Source organism: Grammomys surdaster, unplaced genomic scaffold (genome assembly GCF_004785775.1).
Source record: "Grammomys surdaster isolate TR1022 unplaced genomic scaffold, NIH_TR_1.0 147, whole genome shotgun sequence".
Taxonomy (NCBI): Eukaryota; Metazoa; Chordata; class Mammalia; order Rodentia; family Muridae; genus Grammomys; species Grammomys surdaster.
This window is the reverse complement of record NW_021604605.1, coordinates 865,170-882,612: the sequence shown is the minus strand read 5'-3', so window position 1 is coordinate 882,612 and position 17,443 is coordinate 865,170. Positions and strand designations below refer to the sequence as shown.

At 39.0% G+C, this 17,443-nt stretch overlaps 1 protein-coding gene across 1 annotated transcript in view; it reads right to left on the bottom strand.

The window, feature by feature from the left end:
* Gpc3 (glypican 3) overlaps positions 1-17,443 on the bottom strand; it is a 340,192-nt gene that overhangs the window by 307,675 nt on the left and 15,074 nt on the right. Inside the window, exon 2 of the mRNA XM_028764986.1 lies at positions 1,271-1,432. Coding sequence (XP_028620819.1) covers positions 1,271-1,432 — 162 coding nt within the window. The remainder of the gene's footprint in view (positions 1-1,270; positions 1,433-17,443) is intronic.

Sequence of the window (17,443 nt, the reverse complement as noted above, 5' to 3'; positions counted from 1 at the left end):
GTTCGGGTACCCAGTACCCACAGAAAAAGTCAGGTGTAGCAGTGTGGGCCTGTAACCCCATCAGTGGGGACAGAGAATAACCAAGGAGGATTCCTAAAGCTCATTGGCCAGCAAGCCTAGCTGAATAGGTAAGGTTCACATTAAGGTGAAAGATCCTCTTTCAAAAAATAAAAGGTGGAGCGTGATAGAGGAAGACGCACATGCATTGACCTCTGGCCTCCACACATGCGCATACATGTGCACATGCCCATATTATCACGTATATACCCATCCACAGAAAACCCCCCAATACAACTTTAAAGATGGGATGGAAGAGACTCTCCATATCCACAAGTAATTTTCCTAGTTGCCAGAGGTAGCCTAATTAGGGGATAAAATCATGGACTCCAAGAACCAGGTGATCTAGATTCAAATCTTGCCTTCACCATTTATTTTAGGTAGGTAGCCTTGGCAAATCACTTAACCACCTTCTGGTCTTGCATCTTCATCTATAAGATGGAGGTAACAAAGACCTACCCATAGGTATATAGTGAGAATTAAATGATACATGTAAATTAAAATACTTAAAATCACGTGGTACTCTGTAAAGACTTCTTACCCCTCCCATCATCTCCACTTGATCTTTAATCTGAAGGAGTCTTCGCTATGCTTCAGTACTTTTCCTGTAAATTACCAAGGGTGGAATCACTTGCTGCCCATCCTTTCACAGTTCATAGAGAAGCACGGTGAGAAGGGACATTCACAAGAAGAGAGGAGAGGAAAGCACTCACACACACAAACTGGAAACTGGCTGGCCAACAAAGCCAGCTTCTTCCTCTTAAATGGAAATGTCCCCAGTGGTCAGAAGGAGCTCGTGTATGTTCCACAGATATCTGACTCACTCTGGAAGAAAACTGGCCTTGGAATTTATGAGAGTTGTTGTTGTGGTGGTGGTGGTGGTGGTTGTGAGGGTTGAAAACAACTCTTAACAGACTAACAAAGAAAATTATCATGGACTTTTTCAGCAGTGCTTTATGCCTTTTATATACAGGGAAACAAAATGCCCTTGGACAATGAGTTTTAATACTATTCGCTTTTTCAAAGATCAAAATGAAGTTCCTTTCAAAAAAAAACCTGTGTGTTTCTTATCCAGGGTCTCTCACTGGGAGGTTTTTATATCAAGTATGCATGCTGGAATTGTAATTTATAAATTATATTTAGCATTTGAAAGCCCAGTGCCCAAATAATGATGCCATTGAACAGTACATTGAAAATGATCCCCCAAACTCACCTTGGAAAACTGCGGCATTCTGAATAATTAAGAACTTGAGTTCCATACTCGCAGACTGGAGCAGTTGTTCCATGTTCAGCCGTGCTGTCAGTTGGTATTTTTCTTCCATCTTTCTTGAGCAGCATGTTGGGCCCTTGGGGAGACATACTTGCAGATCTGATCCTGAAACAAATAAGGTATTCATGTTTCAGTAAGCAGAAAATCTCTCTCTCTCTCTCTCTCTCTCTCTCTCTCTCTCACACACACACACACACACACACACACACACACACACACAAAACAGGACAAAACAACAAGTTTCGCTTTAAATACAGTAGGTCTTTATTATGTTGTTTATCTCAATTCATCCAATTGCCCTCATAGCTGATTCCTTTTAAATAACTCTCAGTTAATTGCTGAGGTCTAACTCATAAATTCTACAGAAACTAATTTATAGCAGCACCAAGTACAGGCTGTTGAACACCAACATTTAATTTCTCTTTTAAAATATCAATCTTCATTCTTCTAATTTATTTTTCCTGATTGTTATTTACGAATATGAACATAACCCAAGACAATTTTTTTTTTAAATCCCAGTTACGATTCCAAGTGAAATATGTCTGGCTAGCCTAATGTTGCTGTTCAGGAAAAAATAATCAAAACATCAATATCAAATCAACACTTTGTTACCATTTTAACTAAAGGTCTACAAGAGTCAACAAATATTTATTAGGCTGCTATTACATGCCAATCACAATGATTATAGAGTACACAAAACAATGTACATGAAACAATGGGCCCACCCTGCCCTCATGGCATTTATAATCTTGAGGAGAACAAACAACCAAATAAAGATAGAAACAAATGTCAAGTGAAGATAAATACTATATAAAATATAATACAAATATGGAAAGGAATAATGGCATACAGGAATGAAGTCCTGGTACATCTTAACACACCAACGAACCAAAACCCAGTGATTTCATTTCTATTAGGCAAAATGGAAACTAATCTATAGACAGAGCAGTTTACTGGCAGCTGTGTAAGGATGGGTGGTAGAAAAAGAGGACAAAGGGGAGGAGCACAAAGATCAGTAAGGAACTGTCTTGGAGTGATGGACACCTTCATTATTTTGATTGTGGTGTACATATCCAAACTGTCAATATGTACTTGTGAAGCCTATGTTGCTTACTATATAGCAGTTATCCCTCAAAGTACGCAAGATACAGAATGTGGTGGCAGCAAGGACCATTCTGATTTATAACTGGTACTCCATGAAGCTTGTTTTCAGAAGGGAACACTGAAGCATGATGAAGGAGGTAGGAAGAATCTGAGGACACTGTGTCCTCCACAACATGGGCAAATATTGAGGCTTAATGAGTATTGAATCCAATCTCCTTTCAATCTGCAACTCTTGTTTTTGTTTCTCTTTCTGTCTTTTTTTGTGGCAAGGGGTAACAGAGGATCGAATCCTCACCTCACACATAAGCCCATCCTTTCCTATGCAGCTCCTCATTTACTCAGGCTCTCTTCAGTAAGCATTTATGAAGCGCCTTCCATGTGGCTATGAAAATGTGCATCTGGACTCTCCTACTGTGGAGAATAATTGACTAGTAGCCCAGAGGCTGCTTTCTGATTTACCACCATGTGTGCAGAGGCCACAATCCTTAGGGGTGACTCCCAACTCGTGAATGCATATGGCAAAGATATAAGGTACTGTATATCATAGAACTTTGCTCACAGGGGACCTTAGGGTAAAGATTATCATTTTGAAAACGTTCTTAATAACTATTAGCTACAGGTTTTCTTACACAACCCTTCCTTTTCCTCACCTTCCTAGGGGGGACAGACTTGCACTGTGCTCTAATGACTTTTCATCCTCCTTCAGCAACCTCCCTCCTTTCCTTCACAATTGTTTATCCTAATAAACCTAATGAACACCCAGTCCCATGCTAGCTCAGATACTTGTCCAATTGGCATCTGCTCTTCCAATGACCCTATCTAAAATGCTATCTGTGTGCCAGGCACTGTACCACATGTTGAAGGTACAACATTGCCCCTGCCCAGAAGGACCTCATCATCTAAATGGATTAAGAGAGATACATCTCTCGTCCTAGCAAATAAACGTAATAAATCAACATCAGTAGGATGATAAAATATATATGTGGACCATAACTTCTGCCCAAGTCCATAAGATCCTAGGGAAAGTAAGGTTCAATAAATCTTAGTGACATTAGAAAGCGTCATCGGATATTTTAGGGACCTTTTTTAAAGTTCTGAAATTTAATAAAGGCAGGGAGACTAGTTAGCCCTAAGTTACCAGAAATTGTCATTTTAGCATCATGTTGTTTCAGAGTAATTGTAGTTGATTGTGGCCTTAATGCATGTTTTCTTAATGTGGCCTAAGTTTTCTTAATTTAAGAATGAAATTCATCATCCTGTGTCTCTCATGCCATCATTGTTGAATCCAAGGTTTTGACTGTAAGATCTTCACTTCCCTTTACCCAAAGGAACAGCTAACAAATGCATTAAAGGAGAGATCAGATAATATGTATCAGCAAACCTAATCCAGCACCATAATTTATATTACTGGAAGGAAAGATGATATTTAATGGCAAAATACAAGTTGGAATCTGAAGACATGGAGTTCAGATTTATCTCCTATAAACGTCAATCTCATACACAAGCCTTAAACCAACTTTAAATAAAGTCTACGCTTAAAGGTTTTATGATTATAGTCACAGACACACACAAAAAGAAATCAGGGCTAGTTCTTTCTACATGAAATTACAAAATACTAAGCTATTCTAGGAGTGGAAACTGATGCAGTCTGCTGGACCAAGAAGGGAAAGAGCCCCCTTGGGGAAGAGTGGCTAATCTAAATTTAAACAATGTTGGTTGGGACACACACATAGATGTATGTGTGGGAGAATAGAACTCTATTTAGTAAACCTTTCTATATATCAAGTCTCTGATTATTTAACAAGGTTTGATTTACTTCCTTGGGAAAGCAATGCCTATATCATGTGTGTTTAAACTCTCTGTACTTACATAAGTTCATAAAATTAATTGGCATAGACAAAGAAAGCCCTGTATTTTTCTAAATTTGCCTTAGGGATCATTTCCAGTTTTGCAGAATGACTGAGCTGTTTCTACAAGGTGACTGGCTATTGGTACTGCAACCATTTCCACTAGCACTGGTTATGGGAGGGATAAAATAATAGGGTTGAATTTTTGCTTTTATGAAGTGCTGTGTTCCTAAGATCTTATAAGGTAATGAAATGTTGTTCAATGTACCTGCAGAAGTTCAAGAATGATTCTAAGCTATGGTGACCCCAGTTTTATTTGCTATTGATATGCTCATCCATACGGTTACTTAGGATGGCAACACTGTAACCATTGGCCAAGTCTTGGAAACGTTATCATCTCATCCAGTTAGCTAAAACCATTTAAAAGGAATAAAACCTCAAATGCAAACTTTTCAGGAACAATACCAAATGTCATGAAGATGTAAGTATATTTAGATCCAAATGTAAATGTGGATATATAGCAATATTTCTATTCTGTTTCAATTATTACTGACTGGTAAATCAATAAACCAGAACAATTGATCTTAGGGACCAAGAGTTTGCTATAGAATCAAGGAAATAAAAACAATCATAAACAATAAGAATTCAGGATTTCCCATCAAAGGGAATACATATCTAATGGAAAAAAATAACTTGTTGTAAATAAATTTTCTATAATCCATAGACAAAGTTCAAAAAACTCTCATGACAAATTCAACATAGGAGCACTACTCATGCCTAAATGAACTAACAGTAATGAAATTTAACCACTTCAATGCTGTGAGGATTTGCAGGAAAGGAATAAAACAAAAAAGAATAGAGAAAAAATTAGAGGGAATCTCATCAACTAAATAAAAAATTATTCTAAGAATTGATTCCTAAATGGGATGAATACCAAGTAAATCCTAGGGCAAATGGTTAGAGAGGTACACTGAGAGAGAACTCTACGCACTTGTAATGGCAAAAGCCAAAAGATGAATTGAAGAAATAAGATGCCACCAAAAAGAGACATATTATAGACACTGCTTTGGTGGTTAACAGTACTAGCTGACCTTCCAGAAGCCCCAGGTTCAATTGCCAGCACCCACAAGGTGGCTCACAACAGTCTGATAACTCCAATTTCAAAGAATCCATTGCCCTCTTCTGGCTGACATGGGTACTACATGCATGTGGACAAGACATAACCAAGCAAAATACCCACACATGTAAAATAATTTTTAAAACAAAGAACAAAAGACTTAATAAATAGGGAAGCATTCTTTAAGAACATGAGGAACAGAATGTTAAAGGGAAACATTCCTGTTTAATAGACAGAAAATTAACTTTGGGCTAAACTTTCAAAGGATACTCACATACCTTTAATGTAAAGAATGAAATTCACCTGGGAATGGAAAGTGCGACAAACAATACATCCTAGCATGGCCATAAGTAGAAGACTGCACTGTTCAAGTCAGAGGAGGTCAATTTGAGGAGACTTAATAACTTTCATTGTCAAATGCTAAAGAATAATAACTAAAGTCTTTACCAGGTTACTAACCTCCATTTATTTATTTTGAAGAATGAAAAAAATACCTTCATACTATAATTCTACTCTTCTACATTATAATTTCTTAAAGAGCAGAGAGGAATTCTCATCTCCTTTGGAATGTCTCAGTGATTTCATTCAACTGATGTGCATACCATTGAATTAATGAGAGTTGTAAACTGAGAAGACTAACAAGAACTATGTGTCTGCCTATATTTAAAAATCAGGGTAGTGGAGATGTCTCTGGTGATTTTAGGTCTGTATAGTTACATAACTTTTTTTTTTTTTTTTTTTGGTTTTTCGAGACAGGGTTTCTCTGTATAGCCCGGGCTGTCCTGGAACTCACTCTGTAGACCAGGCTGGCCTCGAACTCAGAAATCCGCCTGCCTCTGCCTCCCGAGTGCTGGGATTAAAGGCGTGCGCCACCACCGCCCGGCCTAGTTACATAACTTTGATCTTGGAAAGATACCATGAAAGCAGTTTCCAAGCATCTTGACTATCCACAACTACATGTTTCATTTGAAGGAACTATGCAGCATATATTTTTAATTATTTTTACCTTAAGTCTTTCTTGCACGTGGAATCCAGCTCTGGGTCTGACAACTGAAAAGGGCTATCTGAAGCATAGCAGCTTTATCTCTTGGGGAGTTATACTCATGTATCTTCAATTTGGGCACCTTTTCCTGGCACTCCTTTCCCAGAAGCTAACCACAGATATCCCTGTGGAAGCTCTCTTTAGATCTGTACATTTACGTTCACATCTCATGATGTCTCCAAACATGGGTACCTGTGGCTCAACCTTCCTGACAGCCATCCCATGCTCTTCCCATTGGGCCCAATTCTTGCTTTCTGTTGCCTCCATGTAAAGACCTGACATTTTCAGGTGCCCCCAATCTTCCTTAGCCAACCCCACCAGGGCTGTGAAGTAGCGAAAAACTCTACTCCTTTTCCATAATTAACAGCATAGAGTTGACAGTGTGTATGACTCTCTGTGTATGTGAATATGTCAGTCCTATTGGGTTTTATTCCAAGACAGGAAGCAAGCATTACTAAAAGCAGTAATAGCAGGAATAAGCAAAGGCACTTTTTGTCCCATGGGTCAAAATGCTTAGAGTCCAGTCCTTGCCATTTGCCAGCTTGCAAGCATGAGCAGCTTACTTGACCTTTATTTGCTTTTTTACCCTTATCTGTAAAATGGGATTACCCACACTCTTTGCTTCATAGATTAAATAATTATCTTAGCTTTCTTCTTACAGAATAAACCTCCAATAAGTGTGAATTCAAATTAAACAAATTTTTAAAAAAAGCCTAAATTCATGTGGAGACCAGACTTTCACACCCCAAAATAACTAGAGAACAGTTAAATTGGTCCATGGATATGTGACAAAATATGAAGTATATTTTTTGAAGTGATGAAAATAATCGATAGTTTAATTGAAACAGTGGTTAGAAGACTTTATACATGTTAATCAAAAGTCATGACTTACTGTTTACAAAGTATATATCAATAGTATCGGTTTAAAACATGTAGTATGGCAATATTGTCTAGATAAGAAAGTACTCATCAGACACCCTGATGGGGGATCAAAGGAAACTTCCAAGAGGATGTGGGGCTTCAGTTAGAACATAGAGGATGGAAAGCATTTATTTGGAGAGGTGCTAGGAGCGTAGATGGGCCAACTTGGCCAGAGACAGGCTGCAATCTAAGCTATAGCTAATCAGGTAAGAAAGGCCCAAATTTGAAGGGCCTTGAAAGCAGGCCAAGACCTATGGGCCTAACCCTAGGGCAAACAATGGATGATTACTGGTTTTCAAGAAAGAAGCATAATATGACAGAGAGTACTGTCTAGGAAGATTAGTCACATAGCCTGAAATTGGGAAATGGACAGAGTAAGCCCTCAAGGTCACTTCAAGTCCTCCTTTTATTGTGTTCTATATGTCGTTTATTTTACAAGACTACAATTTTAACTAATGACAATAAATTGTCAAAATCCTATTGAATAGCACACAAAAAAACAAAACAGAAAAAATAGTCATGTAGACCTTGATCCCTATGCTTCTCTAAGAGCAGATACAGCATACTCAAACAGCAACAGAAACAAAAAATCGTCAGGCCTCAGTAACAATGAAAATTGAAATCTTTTCCATATATATGTGAGTATGTATGATAATTTGACACATTTCATTGTCAAGGTCTGCTTTATGAACAGTGGTTTTTTTCCTAACAAAGGAACACTGTGCTGAAAATAAAAAAGCAATATTATCATGAAGTAATATTGGACAAAAGAATTTAATGATATAAAAACATGGTTACTTCATGACTTGTAGGAAAACTAACACATGTTTATTAAAATTATATATAAAATGTATCAGGCATTTTAAAAGGGAGTTTTTAACAAAGGACAAGTCAATTTGCCATCCAAAAATATTAACTAATTTCCTTAGCATATAATAGTGACTTGCTATTAGAATGGCACCTTTCCCCCTAATTAATCATTATCTAAATCAAATCTTACATGCTCATTAATTTCTCACTAATCAAGCTAGGAATACAGATGAAAGAAATGGCTGCATTTGAAACCATTGGGGAAAGTGATCATTGCTGATAAAGAAATGATCTTAGGGAATCCAGCAGACGGTTATTTAGCCTGAAAGAACACGACCTTGTAGAGGGTGCACCTGGATATCAAGAGCTCAGACTTTAAATCAAAGACTATGCCTGGGGCTGCCATAGACTCAGCTTCTGTAAAAGGCAGGGCAAAATGTCGCTACTACATTGGAGTACTGGAAGTTTAAAGCAACCCTAGAGATAAGCCATTCTCTAGGCTTGAGAATTAGAGGATGAATTACTTTATCTGTACTGCCAACTGCCAACTAACTGCCTATCATTTCATGCACAGGAAATGTTAAATCCCTAGATATCTCTCTCTCTTTCACTCTCTCTCTCTCTCTCTCTCTCTCTCTCTCTCTCTCTCTCTCTCTCTTTCTCTCTTTCTCTCTCTCTCTTCCTAGAGTTCATAGACTATTCTAAGGATTCCTAATTAGACCTCTGATCACTCTAGATATCTTAGTTCATCTTCATCTGCTATAGCCAAATTTGTGACAGTCAACTAATCCTACTTTAGAATTTCACTATCTGTATATATAGCTCTGTGTGTGTGTGTGTGTGTGTGTGTGTGTGTGTGTGTGTGCAGGAGTGCAGTGCCCACAGTGGCCAGAAGAGGGTGTCAGATCCCTTAGACTTGGAGTAATCAGTCAGCTATCAGGCATCAGACATGTTCTGGGAACTGAACTCTGGTCCTACACAACATCAGTTTGTGCTCTCAAGGCTGAGTTCCTGCTCCTGCTTTTTAAATGTCCATGACTCTCCCCTTCCTGTTGCTACCTCATCACCTCACCCCTTTTCACTTTGAAGATGATACAACCTCCAAAGTGGACTTCCTGTGCCTATATCTTTCTTCACCTAATTGGTCAGAGACATTTCTCCAGTCCATTTCTGGTCAAGTCATTCTATTTCTTTCAAATTCTCCAAGAAAATGGAGCAAGGATATGGGGGATTTCAAAGTAGATAGAATGTTCGACACTTAAAGGAACCCAGCAAGACTAGAATGGAAAGGAGAGGTAAGGCAGAGCCATGTGAGCCCTATTGCACCATCACCCCTAGTTGTCTTTGGATTGGAGTCCTGTGGTAGCGAATGTTCTTGTGAGCAGAAAAAGACAGACTCCAGGAGCTGGAGAGATGGCTCAGCAGTTAAAAGCATTCACTACCCTTCTAGGGGTCCTGAGTTCAATTCCCAGCAACCACATGGTGGCTCACAACCATCTGTAATGGGATCCAATGCCCTGTAATGGTGCGTCTGAAGACAGCAACAATGTACTTACATATATAAAATAAATAAATCTTTAAAAAAAAAGACTCCAAAAGTTTTAGACCTTTGAATTATCATGACACACTCCATCTTTTATTGATACTTCTCACATTCTAACTCGACTCACTGTTATATTTATCTGCCTTCTCTGGACTTAAGTTCATTGAGGGAAAGACCTTTCACTGACTCATCTTTTTATCTCAAGGGACTGATTGTGGTTTGGGCCTGAGGCCCTTCCCATGCACTTGGAGGTAATGCCAGAATGTCAGGAGACTTCTGTTGAAAAGAAATAGTCAGATTCATTGATAACACTAGGATAAATATTACAACAGTAGAAGGACACACACACACACACACACACACACACACACACACACACACACATCCATGGTAGCAAACCCCTTAACATGATGAAAATTGAATTGGAGAACGAAGCTAGAGTTGGACTGAAGAACAATGGCAGTCACTGTGCAGTTGTATGCACTATATTCTTTCAGTTTAGATTTCTTCCAGAGGGACTAAGCTAAGGTAATTTCACTGTCTCCCCTAGTGACTCCCTAATTGCTATGCTACACAGATAAGTAGCTGAGATCCTGTCTTTCAAAAGATGGATAATTTTTTTCTTTTAATTTTTGAGATGCAATCTTCAAACACATGAACCAGAGTGATAGCAGAGAATTTCAATATCCTAGTCTAAACCTAAGGGCTCAGTTCTTCCTTCTCTATGAAATCACAATGAGATCACACCATTGGGGAGAGGATTCTTTTACATCAAGGATCAAGTGTTATCATCTGCTCTGTCGCAAAATCAGCTGTGAGTTAGGCAAGTTGCCTTTCCAAATCTGGGCCTGATTTTACTGTAAGGGTCTGGCCTTGAGAGCTGAGGTTTTGCAAGCACAGGATAGTCAGTGTTCACTGATGGGGTCATGAGATGGGGTCCTGAGAGGACACAAAAGAAGAAGCAGACTATATTCTCCTCTATTCGAAAAGCTTTGCCAATAAGCATGTGGATATGGAAATACAGCAATACCAACAAGTTGGGCTCCGCAGCACTACAGTCCACAAAGTAACAGCATGCCCTTCTGTAGGTCTATATTTCCATAAGCCATCTCTTAGTAGTCAGCTTCCTTATAGAATAGCATGCAGTGTCAAAGAGAAAGACTCGGAAAGCAAGCAGACAAGGCTATAACACAACAGCCATTGGCCACTAAACAGCCTCCCATGGAACCTTGAGCAGATCACTTCATCTCTAAACCCCAGATTCTTTACCTTTTCAAAAAGGTAATCAACAGCTACATCTCAACGTACTTGCAAGGACTAAATTAAACTCTTCTTTAAGATTTCCAAAATGAATGTCTCCATGCATGCTCTGCTTCCTCTTTTTGCTCACATTCATTGGCTTTTACCCGCTCTGCTTCAGCTATTAAAGTTTTACCTACCAATTCTCCCTCATGTACCTCTTTCATAAAATTCTTCCCTTCCTTCGGAATAAACCCTAGGAGGTATGATATCTCTGATTTGTTTCAATACACTTTGTGCCTATCTGATAGTATATTTTGCAAGCTAAGCTCTGTGGTCATTGATGTTCTTGTCTTATTCCTGCTATGAGCTGTATGAGTCCATGGGCCAGAACTGTATCTTGACTATGTTTGCATTTCTTGTCATGGTCTAGAGCAGTGGTTCTCAATCTTCCAAATGATGTGACCCGTTAATAACAGTTCTTTATGTTATAGTGACCACCAACCATGAAATTATTTTTGTTGCTACTTCATAACTGTAATTTTGCTACTGTTAAGAATCATAATGTAAATATTTTTGGAGACAGAAGTTTGCCAAAGGGGTTGTGACTCACACAGGTTGTGAAGCAATGGAATGGACCCTGGTCTACGGTATGCTCAAATACTGACTATTGAACTTGTGAAAACTCAACGATGAGACTCCTGTCTCTTGAGGCTTTCAAACAGGATTTGAATAGCCATATCAGAGATCACTAAAGCAACTCAGTAGGTGACATTCTTGTGATCTCGCTATACTTACAACCAAGGCCATTCTCTTACTTACTAGTCACATTACACGCCTAAGTTTTCTCCATCAGAAAAGAAATAGATGTTCCATAGCCAGGAATGTTCAAACAGGTCCCTTTGTCATAAGCAAGTATGAAATCGCTTCTACAGAGAAGGTCTCATCTGCACAAACCATATTAACCACTGTGTATGCAGGCCAGATCTGTATTTTGAGCCTGTACCTAAAAAGGCAGTCTTTTGTTTCACAGATGTTTCTGGCTTACAAATCTCCCTGTTGCTAGTATTGAAGCAAATCACAAAGACGAGGTGGGAGCTGCAGCACGCCAAAAGTGCACCATCACCTTGATCCCGCAGATCCTGTGAAAAGGCTTTTCAGGTTGGTAATAAGCAGTAATTGCTTTCCTGTGGCTAAAGTGTTTAGGAAAGAAAATAGACTTTTCAAGGAAAAAAAATCCGAAGTTATAAGACAAAAATCTATGCCAAATAACATGGTAGCCTATTGTGTTTGAAAACTCTTTTCTTTTGATCCAAAATGACTTTTTGACTCCCCATGTCCTCAGTTTAATCATGTGAAAAAAATGGGTTAACAGCAGGTACTATGTACATCCCTCTTGGGAAAACCCTGACATCTGACAACCTACTTTAAGCATTCCTTGAACAAATTCCCTTTGTGTATCAGGGCCCTGAAAGATGTTGTGATTCAAGACAGCCCAGAAAGCTCACATCTACAGATTGTTGAGTGCTATCTCCTAAAAAGATATGTCTATGCTCAGCTCCTGGAACTTGTCATTGTGACCTTATTTGGAAAAACTGGGGGGGGGGTGTCTTCTAAGATATAATTAAGAATCTGGAGATGAGGTTATTCTGGATTATCTTAGTGGAGTCTAAATCCAATGACAGGTGTCTATGTAAAAAGACACATGGCAAGAGTAGGACATGTAAAGAAGGAGGCAGAGGTGGGAGGGATATAGCCACAGAAAAGAAGCCACCAGAAGCTTAAAGAGGCAAGGAAATACTCCTTCCCCAGAGTCTTTGGAAAGGCAGTGCTTCGTGCTAGCCTTCCTTTGGATTGCTGATCTCCAGAACTGTCATGGGTGGGGGAACACAGCCCATTGTTTGCAGCCACCAAATTGGAGGAAACATGTTGTGGCAGTCCTAGGAAACATCTCCCCTTCTACCTCGTCTAAAAGCATCAGCCTAATGTTGTCTAGATGTTTCATCCTGAGGATGCTCTGCCACTTATTTCATCGAGTGCTGTCTTGACATGCAATACTCCTGAATATGACCTTCCTGCTTGAAGACAAAGGGTTTATTTAAGAACCTTCCTCCAGCAAAGAAAAGGAGGTAGGGAGATGGAGTATATAAGGGACAGGGAAGGGGATGTATCAAACAACAACAACAACAACAAAAAGTAAAGATCAAGTTGATCAAAAGATGAACATGGAACAGGAAGCCAAATCAAATTCTATTTAAGGTTAGCCTTAAGATAAATAATACTTAAATAACACAAATTGTCTTTTAACTTCAATACTTACATAATATAAGGATTTAGAAGCCCTGCAGAAGTGAAATAGTAAAAACAACAATACTGCCTCAGTTGTTGGCCCATATTTCAGAAAGTCCAATAGGAGGCTGTTTGGGACCAATCCAGATGCCTCCTTCTCAGTGCTCAAAGGCATTTGTTATCTAGTGCTTAACAAATTAGGCTTGTTTTGGAAATAGGGAAAAAAATCTCTTTCAAGAGATTAGCAATTAAATAATCAGAAAGGAAGCTGGGCAGTAATGAAAGCTGCCCATGAGTCTGGACCTGAGCCCAACACTGAGTTTGGATTTTTCTTCACATTCCCCCTGCCCTACCCCTTAGCATTTCTGGAGATGCTATTTAACCAGCTCGCTGGCAAATCTTTCCGATGCCCAATTGTCCTTACCGTGAAGATGCTTTTCCCAGCTCTAATGGCTAACCTACATTTCAGTTTCAAGCCATTGCACCTTGTAATTACATTCTCAGCCACTGTAAATAATCTGCGGCCTCTATTATATCGTTCCTCTTTCCCTAGGATAGAGATTGTGGGAAAGGGAGTTGGTTGTCTTGTTAGTGCAGCATGCACACTGCATCTAAGCAGACAGCAACTAAAAGAAAACCAAATGCTCTCTCTAACCCTATTCCAGAAACGCTGCTATCAATCATTTCATTTTTCTCATTTTTCAGCTTATCTGAATGACTGGATGTGCTCCAATGCTGTGGTGTTTATGCCGTCTTGGGGACTAGGTGAGTAAATGCTCCAGTAATGTTATCAGTCTTCACCATAGTGTTGTGTTAGAACTTGAGAATCTAAAGGGCCAGAATGGACATCGTTTCTACCTCCTCACACTCACCCATGAAATAGGGATCAAAATTTTCACTAATTGGTTGCCCTCGGGCATTGGACTGAAGTCCAAACCTGGTTGGTGATATCCTCTTTCTATGGAAGAGATTTAATAGAAAAGAAAGTGCTGGAGAAGGGAGTTGACAAGGAAAACATTGCAGACAGACTACAAGAAGATTGGAGACAGGGTTTTGGTAGGCTGAGGTTTAAAGCCAAAGAATATGGTTTCAAGCACACAGACACAAAGACACACACACACACAGAGGGGGGGGGGAGAGAGAGAGAACTGAATTCATTTTTCCTGAACCAAATGTTTTTCTAAAACTGAGGAAACTATAAAAGTCTTTTCTTTTTTTCTTTGTTGCTTTCTTTAGAAACTATGAAAACAAGATAAATTATCCAAACAGGGGACCTGAGGCTTTCCCCTTTCATTGCCATTATTTTACTGAAAAACTAAAAAAAAAAAAAAAATCTCAATGGGAAGTTGAATCTCTTATCAAACTGTGGGTGAGTCAGATACAGAACTCTTGGGAGTCCAGATCTAGTCGAATGCACTTGTCTGGACCCATGGTCTCCCTGCAGATCACCACTCTTAGGACGTGCCTCCAGCTCTTGGGACACAGTGAGTGATCTGGCTCAAGAATATCTGCCTCATTTAATTTTAGCCTTTCTTGCAATGAAATTGAAAATAAAGGAGAAATAGTGACATGGAAAAGATGGGGATTATTCCCCTCCCCCAACCATGCATATCTAAGGAGTGGTGGTTTCAAGATAGCTAATGCTACAGTGGGCTAAGACACAGATGTAAAGAGGTTGGCACAAGCACCTACGGAGTTCAATTAGAAGAACCACTTTCACTAAGCAGGAAAGAGATGCCTAAGGCCCCAGACTACAAGAGTATATTCAGAAGGCAACATTCCAACCAGTTCAAGCCACTGGTCTTTTTATGCACACCTCCTTCCCTTCAACAGGTATCAAGAGCTTCATCTTTCTGTGCATCTCCTTTCCCTGTCAAAAGCAGGGAACGTAGATTATTTGACAGTGACTCCTTAGCATCTCATACATACTCAATTTTCAAAACGAGTTACCTAAAAATGCTCAACCTATCATGTCAATAAAGGAAGGGATGGGATTCTGGAGTGAAAAAGAACTGTGTGCCTACTTGATCAAAGACAAGTAACTAAACCTCTCTAAGCCTTGGTTTCCTCATCTGTGAAATGGAGGGAAAAGATGTACCACCTGGTAGTGCTGTTGTGAGGATTAAGTGAGATATTGCCCATAAAAGGCTTAGCACAGTGCCTGGCTCAATAAATGTTAACGATTATTAGCACCACCCCCACCACAGGTGCCCAATAAAAACTTACTGAATTGAAGTCACACCAGTTGGAATGACTAGCAGATGTGAGAGAGACCTGGGTCTTTTCTTTTCTTTCTTTCTGTTTTTTTTTTTTTAAAGTTTTCCCCACCTAGCTATGCACCAGATGACTTTTGAGGTATTTTAGGGAGGTGGCTGGTTTGGGAGCTTCGGTATTTTATTTTATCTTACTTTATTTTATTTTATTTTATTTACGTGTGTGTGTGTGTGTGTGTGTGTGTGTGTGTGTGTAAAGGACAAAATAGGGAAACTTAGGTTACACTTCAGTTATCAATCTTTTTTTTTTCTCACTCAAAGCAGAAACCCAAATCTGGCAAAGTCAGGCATATGATTTTCCAAGAAATATGACAAGGCTATTAAAAACTCTAAATGAAAGTTGTGTAATGAGCATGAATCTGAATTCATTTAAATTTCCTCTAGACCTAGTATTTCCAGCAGGATTCTTAGATGTTTTTTAAAGTGTGCTTTTGCAGTGTGAGGAAACCAAACCCTAAAAGATATCAGAATTTCCTCCAGTGTGGGGGTAGTAGACAACATGCAATTGTAATGAAAATTAACCCCTGAAAATGCACTAGATTTTATTACCAAATGGATGCCTGAGGAGATTACTAGATTTTTAGGCTCTTTTCTATAAAGAGAGCAACCTGCATGCCTGAAATAATTAAGAAGAAGAGACTCAATTATCTAGTAAACTGAGATTTCAAACCACCCTGCTTACCTAAGTGAGAAAAGCTGCTTAGACTAAAACGTCATTACTTCTATTTAGACAAGCCTTAGCAAAGATATACAAGGAGCTAAAGAATGGGACCCACATTCTTCTCTAAGCCACAACAATGCCTGTTTATGTAAATAGGATTTTCAATAACACAATGGAATCTAAAAAAAAAATGTTTTCATTATTGTCTCTGAAAAAAAATGCAAACACAGAAGATGAAAGTCAGGGGGCTTTCACTATGATGTGTAGTGAATATCCTAAAATATTTATTCTGTGTGAGTCTGACCCTGGATTCCAAGCAGATCTCAGAAACAGGCACTTTCTCTCCTTTTTCACAAGTCAGTACAATATGAGGAGGCACAAAGACTTCTCTGATTTCATGGCAAGTTGACTTCACAGCCATTCAAAAATCCAGTTCAGAACGAAACAAAGGCAGTAAGTAGTAGGTGTCTACTTGCCTTTCTCTGGCAGCCCCTTTTAAAATCTGAGCCAAAATTATAAATATTCTTACCTTCATCATCATCACCATCTGACAATCAAAAACTCCCACATGACCATAACAACCTCCAGGCACACACTGAAAGCTCATTAAAGAATATAGGAAGGCTATTTATAGAAGAACTAAACAAAGAAAGAAGGAACTATTAGGAAACTTAATTAGACTGTTCATGGTTTTGGCAACTATTACTATTTGTTTGAACTCAAGTGTCTGCCTGCTTTACTTGACAGGTATTGATGACTAGAGAGATACGAATTTCTGAGGTTTTTAAACTGACCTTGTAGTTTTTCAGTTCAAGAACTCAAGTTTTGACCTAAACTCTGTACATCAGCCTTGCTGTTTCTCTTGCTCATTAGGTCAAGAGCTGCTGTTAAGCAAAGGGCTGGGGAGGGGCGTGTGCAGTGGCCCAGAGGAATGTGCTGGAGTCCACATATAAAGCCAGCCCTGATTTGGGGTTAAGAATTTAACCTTAAAAGGCTGACAAGTCATAAATTTGCCTGAGGTTCATATATATGTGTGACTTTCACAGTTTATATTTCCTAGCCAGGACCCAGAGTCAAAACATGGTCCCTGATTAATGAACGGTACTAATTGTTCTTCCTGACTTGAGAACATTAGTCTTTACCCATAATATTTTCTTTAAAAACACAACCTCATACCTCAAACCTTCTGGCTTAGGGGAATTTAGGGAACCGGTTAGGGAAAAAAATAGGACAAGAGACTAATGTTATTTGTGACATGGCCATGACGCTA